Source organism: Typopeltis vanoorti, chromosome 13, assembly GCF_054136105.1.
Source record: "Typopeltis vanoorti isolate ZY-2024b chromosome 13, IOZ_Tvanoo_1.0, whole genome shotgun sequence".
NCBI lineage: Eukaryota > Metazoa > Arthropoda > Arachnida > Uropygi > Thelyphonidae > Typopeltis > Typopeltis vanoorti.
In genome coordinates, this window is record NC_143561.1 from 74886063 (window position 1) to 74900167 (window position 14105).

Consider the following 14105-nt stretch of genomic DNA (forward strand, 5'->3'; position numbering starts at 1 on the left):
ATTCCTGTAGTCCCTACAAGTTTGTTGTAGTAAGAGAGTTGAATATGCGTGTTGATAACTGCTAATTAGGATGGGATTGCCATGAATATGCACAAAATTTCTTTAAGCGGGTGATAGTTAGTGATAAGTAAGGTAGTTAACTTATCATTAACTACCTTACTTATCACTAGATAACTAAGGTTATCTACTGTCAGTAGATAACTTTTAATAATTTGATTTTAAAATGTTTTTTTTTTTTTTTTTTTTTTTTTTTTTTTTTTTTTTTTTTTTTTGGAAACCATGTATTTTATATCAGTATATGTGTGGACAGACTTATGTGTTCGTTGAACATGTTGTTTATTATTTTAACGGTATAATAGAACACAGAAACTAAGTAAATAATTAATTTATTAACTTGATGCTGATATTTCGCTGGTATTATAACCAGCATCTTCAGAGCACTCTTTATATCAGTATGTTGAAATATAGCCTGTGAACTATTCCATTACAGATCAGCGAAATTTGGGCATGTCGATGAGGGTTGAAAGATCATCATTAGATCAGGTGAAGAAACGTTTTGAAATGAATAAAAAAAAGCAAGAAGAAAGAAGAAAGGAGTATGATTTTGAACAGAGAATGCAAGAACTTAAAGATGAAGTAAGAATTTTGAAATTTTCAATAAACTTTGTATATTTTTTTATATATATTGTGATAACTAGCTCATTATTAAAAAAAATTAGTTTAGCATTGGGAAGTATACCAGCTGTTACAGATCTCACTAGCATTATACTAATTTTCAGAGAAAAAAAAAAGACAGCTAAAGAGCTTAGAATATTTTGCTGAAATACAGGGTGTCCACAAATGTTTACCCTGATTATAATATATAAGTCTTCGGTGGATACTTGAAATGGAACACAAAGTTAGACTTCAATGCATAACAATTATTAATTAAAATTTTTAAATTATTAAATTTTAAATTAAAAATAATGTATTGTTTCTGCTAGCCACGGAACACATCGGGCTTTTTCCTGTACTGAAGCCATTTTTAAAGAAAATCAGCAGCAGCGCTCCTGGTAGCAAAAGCAGTATACTGCAGATACCAGTATGGAAACTTTATGAGTGCCCAAGTTTACCTGCAACAAAATTTATTCATTTAGTTTCATTGTTAAAATATTATAGCCAGTTGAAATCAGGGTAAACATTTGTGGACACTATGTATAATTAAATCCTGTATAGACTTCAACTCTTTAAAGTAGTAACAATAAATATAGAATACCCTAATGTATAAAAAATAGCAAGCTGTAATGATGAAACACTAAACTCCTTATGTTAGCAACAGCTAACATAAGGAGTTTAGCAACAGCTTAACATAAGCAACACACCTCATGAGTATGTTAAAAAATTTATATATTGTAGAGCAGGGATTTCCCAAACTTCTTGCTAAAGTGGAGTCCTAAAGCAAGCAACATTTTGTTGCGGAGCCCTCACAGTTCAATTTTTAAAATAAACATAAAAAAAAGGAAGAAATCAATAAATATTCACCATTTTACAATTTAGTGTTCCATAAATTTAAAGTTTAAAATAAATTTAAAATTTAAAGTTGGGGTGCTTAAGGGTCAAAGCTGTATAACTGAGAGGAGACCTCCACATAGCCTTTAAAGGAATGCGGAGAACCGACCAGGGCTTCTGACCTAATGTCCAATCCTCACCTTCTCGTGGTGCACCCTGTTGGGTATCTACTTTGATACTGAACGAACGAGGATGGGCTGGCAATTTGGGATTTAGCCGACCAAATTGTATTCTTATTGGTTAAACCAAAATAAAAAATGATGGTACAACATGACAAAATTTCATGCCGGCTGGGGCGTCGCCCGGTTAAACAAGGCCCCCGTTGTTTTCGCCAGGGAACCAGGGCGAACAGCGAAAAGTCAGCTACTGGAACAAATCTGAAAACAAACCGCAACTCAACATTACCAGAGTTAAAGATCGGTACTATCAACGTAAGAAGCCTGAATGGCAAAGAAATGGAGCTAGCTGAGGAATTAGATAAGTACCAGATCGACATAATAGGGGTGACTGAAACAAAAAAGACCAAAACTGGTGAGATCTTTCTGAGCAATAAATACAAAATGTTATATTCAGGCAATGATAATCAAGGAAAAGAAGGAGTAGCCATAGTATTCAACACAAAATACGAGGCTAATCTTCTTGAATGGCAGTCAGTCTCAAGTAGAGTGATGTGGGCAGATATGAGAATGGGGAACTGGACAATGAGACTTATTTGTGCCTATGGTCCCACAGAAGGTTCTACTAAGGTAGAAGTGAAGGAATTTTTTGAGGCTTTAGAAAAAGCAACTGACACAATGAAAAAGGAAAAGTTGGTCCTTGTTGGGGATCTAAATAGTAGAGTAGGAAATGATTGTGAGACATACAAAAATATTTTGGGAAAATTTGGAGAAAAGAGCAAAGCTAATAATAATGGCAAATATCTGTTGGATTTCTGCTCAGGACATGGACTGGTTATTACTAACACCATGTTCCAGCATAAAAATGTGCACAAATTCACATGGAGAGAAGAGGCTAGGAATAAGAAAAGTCTCATTGACTATGTTATTGTTGATAGTGATGTTTTCTCCCTGGTGCAGGACACCAGAGTGTACAGAGGATTTGAAATTGGAAGTGATCACTATTTAGTCTTGAGCAGGATAAAATTGAATTTCATATTCAAAAGAATAACATGTAAGAAAGTTTTAAAGCGAATAAAAGTTGAGCAGCTCTCAGATGTGAACTGTAGACTAAAATACAGAAATATTATTGAAAAGAAAATGAAAGAGTTTGAGAACAGGAATCAAACCTTGGAGATTCAGTGGCAAACTCTGAAGAAAACATTGATTGATTCTGCCAGAGAGGCATGTGGTGAGGTTGTGTGCAAGGATAAAAAAATCAGAACTCCCTGGTGGACACAGGAAGTTAAAGAGGCAGTGAAGGAAAAGAAGAAAGCATATCAAAAGTTCCTGGCAAATAAGTCAGTTTTACTCTTACAGAATACAGAGACAAATGTAAGAAAGCTAAACAGTGTGTAAAACTAGCTAAACAAAAGTCATGGGAGGACTTTGGCAAGAATATAGAAAATAAATATCAAGAAGGTGGCAAAATATTCTGGAGGTTGTTGAAGAAGCTTAGGAATGGAGATAAGAGTGCTGTAAAAGGAATTAGAGATGATAAAGGTGAAATGAAAACAGGAGAAAAAGATATCCTTGAAGTATGGAGTAATTAGTTTGAAAAACCGCTAAATGAAACAAGCAGTGATGACAGCACAGTGGTAAAAAACACTGACCAGGCATGCAGTCAGGAATACATATCCATACTTGAAGTAGAAAAAGCCATCAAAGGCTTGAAATGTGGAAAGGCAGCAGGAGTAGATGATATTCGATCAGAAATGCTGAAGTATGGTGGTATAAGAGTCTTACAGTGGCTGCACTGCATAGTTCAGAAAGCCTGGACAGAGGGACGAATTCCCGATGATTGGAGTAGAGCTCTCATAGTACCCATATATAAAAAGGGAAATAAAACTGCATGTGAGAATTACAGAGGTATTTCCGTACTGAGTGTTCCTGGCAAGATCTATGCAAGTATACTTGAGAAACTGTTGAGAAGAATTGTGGAAGAACAAGCTGGATTCAGGCCAAATAGAGGCTGTCAGGATCAGATCTTCACTTTACGACAAATAGTCGAGAAAGCATGGGAATATAACAAAGATCTGTATTTAAGTTTTGTCGATTTGGAAAAGGCTTATGACAAGGTGCCTAGAGAGAAGCTATTCAATACGCTGCAGTTATATGGTGTCAATGGGGCATTATATCAAGCAATACTTAGTCTTTATTTGAGTTGTGAGTCAGCAGTTAGAATTGAAGGAAGTACAGGAAGATGGTTTAATGTTAAATCTGGTGTGAGACAAGGATGTACATTATCCCCTCTGTTATTCATTATCTATATAAATCACATTATGAAGGAATGTGGTATTAAACCTGATATCAAAATTGGAGATGTTAATGTCAGCTCTTTGCTTTATGCGGATGATGTTATACTTCTAAATAAATCCGCTACAAGTCTGCAAGATTCTCCGACTAAATTGAATAGCTGTTGTAATAGATATGGTATGAAGGTCAGCAATAAAAAGACAAAGACAATGAAAATAGGCAGAATCATTGAAAATGTCAACTGTGTTGTGAATGGAGAACCTGTGGAACAAGTAAAACATTTCAGCTACTTAGGCACAATTTTTACTGAAGATGGTAAACTAAATATAGAAACAAACAACAGAATCAGCAAAGCTGGTATCGTGGGAAGTCAATTGAATAAATTCATATGGAATAAGAAAGAAATTAGTCGGAACACTAAATTAGCTGTATACAAGACCAATGCTGTGTTCAAACCAATTTTAACTTATGGATCTGAGAGCTGGGTCAGATGTAAAACACTTGACCAAAGACTAGAGACTGCAGATATGAGAGTCCTGAGAAAGATTAGAGGCGTGAACAGATGGCATCAATGGCAATATCATATTAAAAATGAGGATATTAGGAAAGAACTTGACATTGTCAGCATCCAGGAATGCATTAGCAGAGCTAATCTCAGATGGTATGGTCACTTAAATAGAATGGGAGAGGAAAGATTAGCAAAACAAGTGTTCTCTGCCAGGTTGGCAGGAAAACGACCCAGAGGAAGACCAAGATATAGGTGGATTGATACGGTACAAAGTGCCCTAGACGATAGAAATATAAGATCTGATAATTTTGGAGTCTTGACAAGTAACAGACTGATTTGGAGGAAAATTGTAGATAGGAAGTTAGTAATGATGTAATTTTTTCATGTAGTACTGTCATATCCTGTACACCCCTTGAGGGTACATGGCAGGAATTTGATGATGATGATGATGAAATTTAAAGTTGGTGTAACATTCACCAAGAAATATTATGAATTACAAGATGCTCCTAATGATTAGAATCTTCCATAAAATTTTTTCCCGAATACCTCCTAGATAAATTACAATTTTTCACAAATGATTACTCAGAGGTTTCTATTGACTGCACCAGCAACACAGTAGAATGAATACAAAGTATGGTAAAGTGAATAAGAAAATCAAAAACCTTAAACTCCACTCTTAAAATCTGGTCAATCTCTTGCTATTTTACATATATGCATAATGGAGGCAAATGGCAATTACTCATGTTAAGGTGTCTGCTGACTCAGAAAAAAACAAATTGCTTGCAAAAAAAAAAAAAGTTATAAACAAACAAATCTCGCATTTGATTCATTAATTAAAAAAAATAAGTGAATGTTTGTAAACAAGATTTGTGCAGCCGTAGAATTTCAATTGTGGAGCCTTAGGGCTTCGCAGAGTTCGCTTTGGGAAACCCTGTAGCAGAGGATTAAAACAAATGCATTGGGGGTGGGAGGGTACTGCATAACTCACACATGCAATTTTACAGTATAGACCCTGCTTTGCAATTTTGTGCATTTATAACAAATAAAAATTTTCCCATTGTGATTGTATGAAATCTCACCCTACAGAAATCAGCTGATTGCAATGCCAACAGTAGGTTGTTGCCTGACTACTATAGTATACAACTGAGAATAAAACACATTAACTGGTATGAATGATTTCTAATAACTGAATCAATGTGGTTTATTTTTTATCCAGTAATTAAGTTTTATGTTGCATATTATTGTACACATTTATAAAAAACATCACAAGCTGTTCTCTGTCACTGTTCGTTTATTGTCATTTTGATTTAAAATTATTTACAGTGCAAACTTGTACCTTCAAATGTCTGGAAAGAGGAAGAGTGAATTTAAGAATTCAAAATCCCTAAAGAAGTGGAAGGCAATAATCTTAAAAAAAGAAACATGAAATTTTATGCCTTCATGAATCCAGAATGAAAGTGATAGAATTTGTCTCTACGTTTTGGTTGTCTCATTCCATGATTAGCACCATCTTAAAGAATAAGCAAAAAGTTTATATTATGTTAATGTTATTATAGTTCAAAATTGAAAACTGTATTTTCAATCATGCAATCCTAATAATTCATAACACACAGCCTATGTGAAATTAGGGTTCAAGTTATGCTCACTTAATGACAATCTCCAGATACCAGTTTGGTTGTAAAAGTGGGAGGGTCTAGTGTATATTGTTTATTACTGATTCTGTGCTAGCTCTCTAATTAAAAAATCATAGTGTGAACATTTCACTGAGTAAGTTTCTTAAATTTGTTCCACTGTGTGTGTGTGTGTGTGAGAGAGAGAATTAGTATAAGTAATTTTTTTCATTTATGCTAAAATATAATTTTTAAATTAAACAATAGCTGCAAAACATGCATGGACATCAGAAGAAAGAAAAGTCTGTTTCTCATCAAGTGGGTAAACCATCAGGTAAAAACTGAAGTTTGTCAAAGTTGTAGCACATAAAGCTTGTTCTGTTACAGATGCTATGACAGACACAATTGCTAAATACTGTGATTTTGGATACTTGTGATTTACTTTTTTTCCAGGGTTTCTTTGAGTTGACAACAGTTGTCACATTGGAGGTTTAATAGAGTATTGACAGCACTAAGAAAGGATTAAAAACTAATTTTTACAGTTGTAAATAACATTTGTAAACTCTATGCAGCAATGACTTGTATTGACTGTTAAGCAGCTTGTATGTTTGCTATTGATTTGAAGATCCTACATAAAATACATTCTACGTATTTTACCCAGCCAAATTTACTCGGCCTGTTAGCTGAGTAAATTAGCTTTTTTTCAATCCTGATGATTTTGTGATGAGAGAATGGTTAATCCTATATCCAGAGCAAGCTATATTTGTCACTTCATGTGGCCTCTAGCCAGTTTCTCTGGAGTTTTTTTTGTAAGATATGTGTGCACACATGCATGCATGCACGCCCAAAAAAAGGAAAAGAAACTCTTCCAGGAAGAAAAAAATCCTTATATAAATTTTATTATACAAAAGTTGGCTGAAAAGCACCACTTCTTTTTGAATACAACCAGAATTGCTTAAGTATATTTTACATTTCAGAGGATCCTAATTACCTACTAATTACATTCAGGCTTTTGAGGATTCATCCTGATTCTGGATACAGCCATCTCAGTGTTAGAAAAATATGGGGAGGTGTTTAGAAGCTTTGAACTATTGTGCACATCTCTTAATTCCTCATCATTGTTAAAATGATTGTTAATAATAACAACAAGTGAGTTTGTTATTATAATACACTCACTTGTTAAATTCTAGCAACTTAGATGTAAATAGGAGCTCTTAAAGGTGCATCATTTGCATTTGACATTTTTTTGGGGAACTGTGGAAGCATAAATGAAGAGAAGGGGAAATGATTGCATCAAGTTATTAAAATGTGTGAAAGCTGATACTGCTGGAAGCTTGAAAGAGAAACTGAAGATAAAAGTTATAAAATGAGCAGTGGAAAAAAAAAAGAGGAGTGGTATGTGTTTGCCTGTCAGTTTTCTTATATTTAATGGAACAATTTTAATAGAAAATGCAGATGTGTGGTGTACCTTATTCAGCTTCCCACAGTTTCTGAATGTTCAATGAAAATATTTCCACATTTTTTTAATGACTACAAGGACTTTTATTAACTTCATAAATAATCAATTAAACTCGTAAATTTTACTAATTTAAACTGACTGTTACTTTGGAATGTTTTACTGTCGTTTTTTGCTGATAGCATCTTTAGGAAGATATTAGAAACAAACAAAAAAAAAGATCTCAAACACTTTAAACAGCTGTTACTTTTACAAATTGAAAGATACTGCATAGACAGTTGATTCAATGCATATCATTAGGCACTTCATGTGAAGTCTATATATTGTTGTGTGAACCTTGTATGTGATTGCTGGTATAACAGAGATCTTGAATATCATAGTCTGCCCACAGTTGAGAGAACCATAGCTGGCAGAGTACCAAGAAGAGTCAGTTCATGTTAAAGGGGAGAAAAGAATAAGGAATGTATGAATTCATCGCCAACATGCAAAATCGCGTGCTTTATACATACATTTTCCAACTGTTATACAAACAAAATAATTAACCACTTTAAAAACTATAATGTTTATAAAAGAAAAGCTAATTTTCCAACATGTAATCATAAACACTCATCCCACAAAACAAATTGATTACCATATTATCAGAGTGGATTCGCCTTATTCTACCATGCACAGAAGTGTCAAGGGTTCTCTCATCTGTGGTCAAACTATACATATATTAATTAATCACTTCTAGATGTCATGAAGTAGAATTCCTTAGTTTCTGTTTTAATGTGCCATGCAAGCAAATTACCTCAGCCAACTTCTTGAACATTCTGACAAAAGCATTTTCTTCTAAATAAGACATGGAGGCTTGCTTGTCAACCTACAGTGTGGTGATATGTGAAGATGTGTGTCACAAGTCCTTTCTTATTTTCAATATCACCTGTGCTTTTTTTTTAACAGATTCAAAACTTCTCCCACTTTCAACTGCATACATTTTTCTGCAGAAATAAGGGATCTGGTATATCTTGTATCCCAGTGATCTGATCTCTAATACAGCTGAATTTACAGATTTTCACCCTATCACTCTCAGACTTATGGAGTTCCTAGAGTACATAAAGTGAACAGTCTCCTCCATCCTAAAACATATAGTAGATGCTCTCTCACATATCTTCTTTCAAAATGCCTCTCAAATCTATTCAAGCTTTACATCAGACATTCAGATTCCTTCTTGAAAAAGCCATCTCATTTCGTAGAGGCACATATATACAAATTATTCCATCAAATATATTAGCCAGCTTAGACATACTTTCATTGTTCACAAATGTGTCTGAAGAATCAGTGGATATCCTTGCAGACCTGTATCCATCCATCATTACCTTCAGTCTTCATTGAAAGTAATGATGGAAAGGAAGATGTTACTACCAAAAATATGGTGGCAATGGGCTCACATCTTTTGACAAAAACAGTGCAAAGGATTACTTGGATGTCAAAGAACACATTGACAAATAGAGATAGAAAAGTTTTCCATCTCAGTAAGGCCATATGATATCGCTACATCTTGATTATGTTTTTGTTGAGCATTATCACATGTTATGCATTCAGGCATCAAACCCACACAGGGTTGGTACTTGTTCTTGCCACCATCCTCAACAAAAAATTAAGTATCACCAGAATTAAAAAAAACAGAACCCTTAAAGATACTTAAGAATGATGAAATTGAAGGTAAAGAAGAACTTGAAATCCTGTTTTGTCATTTCCTCCAGAATGGCAACTCAAAGAAATTATTGAAGAAATTGTTGTTTTCTAATTAATAGTCTTGTGATAACCATCTTACAAAGCTTCCTATGTTCCCCTAAACCAGTGGTTCTTAACCGGTGTTCCCCGGAACACTTGTGCTCCGCGAACTGGTTACAGGTGTTCTGCTGGTGAAAGAAATCACATGACACAGTTCTGAGTGTAATACATTGAGTTGTGAATTTTCCTTACAAGAAGAAGAGCAATTAGTTACCTTGTCAACGGATTGCACACTCTAAAAGTGAAATTCTCTGAAATAACTCTTGAGGAAATTTGGATTTTTGTCCAAGCCAAATACCCAGCTCTCTCTCTCCACAAGGGCACTGGCACTGAAAATTTTGTGCCCTTGTGGAGACACAAAATTTTCAAAACATTTATATGAGCTCGGTTTCTCAATATTAACCAATATAAAACCTAAAAAACGTGAAAGACTTACTAATATAGACAGAGATGAGAGTAGGTATATCACATATTAGACTTGTATTGCTGAAATCTGCAAAAGCTGACAAGCTCAAGTATCGCATTAAAGTAAGTTCCATTTTTATACAAGGCAAGTCCATGCATATTTTGATTGTTAGTTTTATGATCCTAATGCTTGTGATGTTCCCTAAATTTTTCTTATAATCAGAAGTGTTCATGAGTTCGAAAAAAAGTTAAGAACTACTGCCCTAAATACAGTGTTCCATTCTATAAAACACTCTTTGATACACAAGATTCCTTGTTCTTGTGGAAAGGTGTACATGGTCAAACTAGAAGTTTCAAAATCCATAAAAAAGAACACACAGGTGACATTGAAAATAACAGAGAAGAAAGAAGCTGACTTGTGGCAAGCAAAGAAAATACTTTCATCAGAATATTCAAGAAGTCATCTGAGGTAATTCACTCACATGACACATTAAATAGAAACTAAGGAATTATATTTCCTGACATCTGGAAGTCAGTAATTAGTTTATATCACATTCAAGACCTCTGTTATACAATCACATACCGGCTTTACACAACAGCTTGATTTTTGCTTGTCTCTCATATCTTCCTGAAGATGCTGTCAGCAAAAAAAAAAAAAAAAAAATTACAAAATATGTCCAGGTAACAGAAGCCATTTAAAATGTTTAAATTAGAAAATTGTACAAGTTTTAATCTACTTGATTATTTATGTAGATTTTCTACATTTTCTGAGTTTGTAAAAAATATTGATCCATTGGAGGAAAAATACATAGTATACAATGTTTATTCTTCCGAGGATCATATTCTAAGATATATACTAAGGAAAAGATAATCTGGAGACTACTTACTAAAAACAATCCTACTAAACTTGAACACCACAAGAGTACAGTCAGGATATTAAGCCATTACCTTGAATATTTCTGCTGTTGTGTATCTTTGCAGATGCTCTGACTTTGCCTCAGTAACTGAAGGCAAATTGTTAGTATAATTCTTAAATATCGGTATTTGCTTTTTGTAACTGTTATGTTGTGATAAACTATCAAAGTAATATTGTTTCAAATTGCTCATTAATCAAACTGCTGATTTTAAAAAAAAATGTAGACAGTATCTTAAATGCTACTCTCAGTCAAGAAATTTCCAAAACGGAAATCTCAAGAAGAGATTTCCGTTTTTGGAATAACTTCAGACTTCTTCATTGCTGTATTATTCTCTGCATTCAAAAAAACTGGTCTTCAAATTTTTGGATGCAGAGAATAGATTTAAATGTTTAAATCCCTACATACCTCTTAAAAACCTGAAGTCTGTTCTAGTATGGAATATTGCTCCCACATCTGGAGAGGTAAAACTGATCAATGATCTCTTTCCCTATCATTTCACTGTTATCTAGTTGTCAAGAACATTATAAAGTTATTTTATCTGAAGATGAGTTAGTCTTATATGGAGGCAGCAGGGTTATTTCCTCCTAGAAGTTTGCATCTTGTAAAATAGGCAAACTGGCCAAAAGAACACATACAGACAAATTTACAATTAAAATACTCTAGCTTCATAGATTTAGTTGATTTGGCCATAATTCCAAATAACTAACTTGACATAATTCCATACAATCATGCTCTATTGTCTGGCACATACTGTTTCTGCCTTGTGCTTCTCTAGAATCTTGCCCAAGAGACCACATAATGGTATGTACTTTTCAGATCAGCCATTTTTAATATATAACGAACACTGAAACTCATCTCTCACTTAAAAGGTGTTGCATTGTCACTCTTCTGCACTGTGATCACATTGTTGAAAACCAGCCATTCCTTAAGGTGCTTTGGAAATTACTAAACAATCAGATATTTTTATTTTAAAAAGTGTAATTTTTAACTCTGTGTACATTAAAAGTATGAGATTATGATGAATTGGATTTAATATTCTAAATTTTAAGATGAAGATTTTTTTTCTTGTTTCCAGGAAGAAAAACTGAAAGAATACAGACGAGAAAAGAGAAAAGAAAGAAAAAGAAAGGCACAAGAAACATATGATTATGGTGTGGATCCTGAAATGGCAGCAGTTATGGGTTTTTCTGTATTTGGATCTGCAAAGAAATAGGTTATTGAATATTAATGCATATTTTCATTATTAACATGGGATCGAAACAAAGTTTTTATCTAGGCAAATATCTAAAGACTGGATAATAAGTTTATTATTAAACTTGTTATTATACATGTGTTTTGATCTTAGCAGATTCATATTGGTAATAAGCTGTCATAAGTATAAGTTCCTTGTTGTCACTGTTAATACATTCACAGAGGAAATTTGTCAGGAGTAGTAGAGTGAATAGGGATAAAGCATTCGGCATTACCAGTAAGTCATACCTTTTAGTCTGCACTTATTGCAATGTACTAAGGATGTCAAGCATTTTGGAGTTTCTCTCTCTGCCTACACCTTGCCTATTGTTTCATTATGGATCCAGACAAGTAAGTTCTGGAATTTTTAAATATCAGTCTAATATAAAGTCTGTGGTACAGTACACTAATCTTAAGAAGGAAATTTATAAACACTTAATTTTAAAAACAGCATTTGCATAATGGTTTGCTACGAATCAGATAGAATAATGTCTGAAAATAGTCTCTGCCCATATTATGTACTATTTGTCCTAGTGCAGATTTGTTCAAGCTTTAGAGACCATTTCTTTAACTTGGAAAGATATCAGATCAGTTATAAAGTCAAAGTATGACCAGTTTATTAAAAAGCATTAGATATGAAATATTGAGAAGTTTCACACAAAGTAATAAGAACAGTTATGATATAGGAATGCACAAAAATTCCTCCTGGTCAAGATTTGATACTATTCAGGGATATATATATATATATATATTATTTTATTTTTTATTTTTTTCTATTCCTACCCACAAAAGGTTGGAAACCTATTGTATAATTAGTACCATGGGTGGGCTAAGGGTTAAATAATTCAGAACTCTTACCTCTAGTGACCAAGTATGGCACCCAGTGTAGTCTTTAAGATATGTAGTCTCATAATTGACTATTACTACATTTGATAGTTACAAAAATAGTCTCCGAAGTCTCATGGAAATTAACATTGGCAGTACTAAAATCATGCAAAGTTAGCCATTTTCCCTTGTCACTTCATTTATGGATTTGAACATCAACATCATAATCCTATCATTATTTGTCCTTGTGATATTTGCTTGGGTATGAATTTCAGATTCAACATGTCATAATTATCATTTTATATGAAATGTAAATCACTCGATAATGAAATTGGTGTTTCAAATCATTATGAATTTTATATCTGTAGTGTAAAATATCTCTGAAATAGTAAAATAAAATGAACCTTATATTTATAAAACAAGTTTCTTCTGTACTAATTGTAACTTTAAAACTTTGTGCTCTAGAAATATTGCCATATCTGCTTCACAAAATTATTTTTTTACAGAATAATATTCTCAGTATAGCAAATACAATTTAAAAAAAAAAAATTTTTTTTAAATTTTAATAAAATGGTTTGGATCCTAATTTATTTTTATACTGTATGTTGGAATTTTATTAATAATTAATAAAAGCCTCCATTAGGAATCAGTGATGCCCTTTGGTTGGAAAGACCTCTAGGTTTGCAAATTGAACTTTTTCATCATACAAATGAAAAACTGACAAACTAGCCAAAGAATACACTGACAAACAGGATAAACTGTGTTAATAAAATTAACCACCTGGTCAGTGAAGTATTGAAGCCAAGTTTCTCGATTGTAATGGATCATTGACCCCCAGCATGTTAAAGAGAATGGGAAGCTGAAGGTAATAATACACTGCCGTCCAAAAGCTAAGGACGAACTATATTTCTTCCTGTATATATGAAAACATTTTCATTACTACAGCCAGATGTGGACATAAATTTATTGCCAACATACTAATAAATTATATTACACAAAAAATGTGTAATGTGTAATACAAAAAATTGCAATACGTTTTTGGCAAAAGTTGCAGATGATCAATAAATTCCTGTCATGTACCCTCAAGGGGGTGTGCATGATATGATAGTACTACATGAAAAATTTTCTTCCAAATCAGTCTGTTACTTGTCAAGACTTCAATATTATCAGATCTTATATTTCTATTGTCTAAGGCACTTTGTACCGTATCAATCCAACTATATCGTGGTCTTCCTCTGGGTCGTTTTCCTGCCAATCTGGCAGAGAACACTGGTTTTACTAATCTTTCCTTGCCCATTCTGTTTAAGTGACCATACCACCTGAGACTAGCTCTGCTAAGATATTCCTGAATGCTACCCATGTCAAGTTCTTTCCTAATATCATTGTTTTTAATATAATATTGCCATTGATGCCATCTGT

General features: G+C 33.4%; 1 protein-coding gene across 3 annotated transcripts in view; it reads left to right on the forward strand.

Annotated features, from left to right (window-relative positions):
* The window catches only part of LOC150100288 (zinc finger matrin-type protein 2), a 177688-nt gene that overhangs the window by 57107 nt on the left and 106476 nt on the right, over positions 1-14105 (forward strand). For 2 of the 3 annotated variants that reach the window (XR_016549220.1, XM_090402313.1), the window contains exons 5-6: positions 491-636; positions 11707-11844. Coding sequence is in view for 2 of the 3 variants with exons in the window: in XM_090402313.1 (XP_090258439.1) it covers positions 491-636; positions 11707-11844 (284 nt within the window). In the remaining variant the exon portion in view is untranslated. Of the gene's footprint in view, positions 1-490; positions 637-11706; positions 13103-14105 lie in introns of those variants that run through there. The other variant, XM_090402312.1, reaches the window with a different exon arrangement.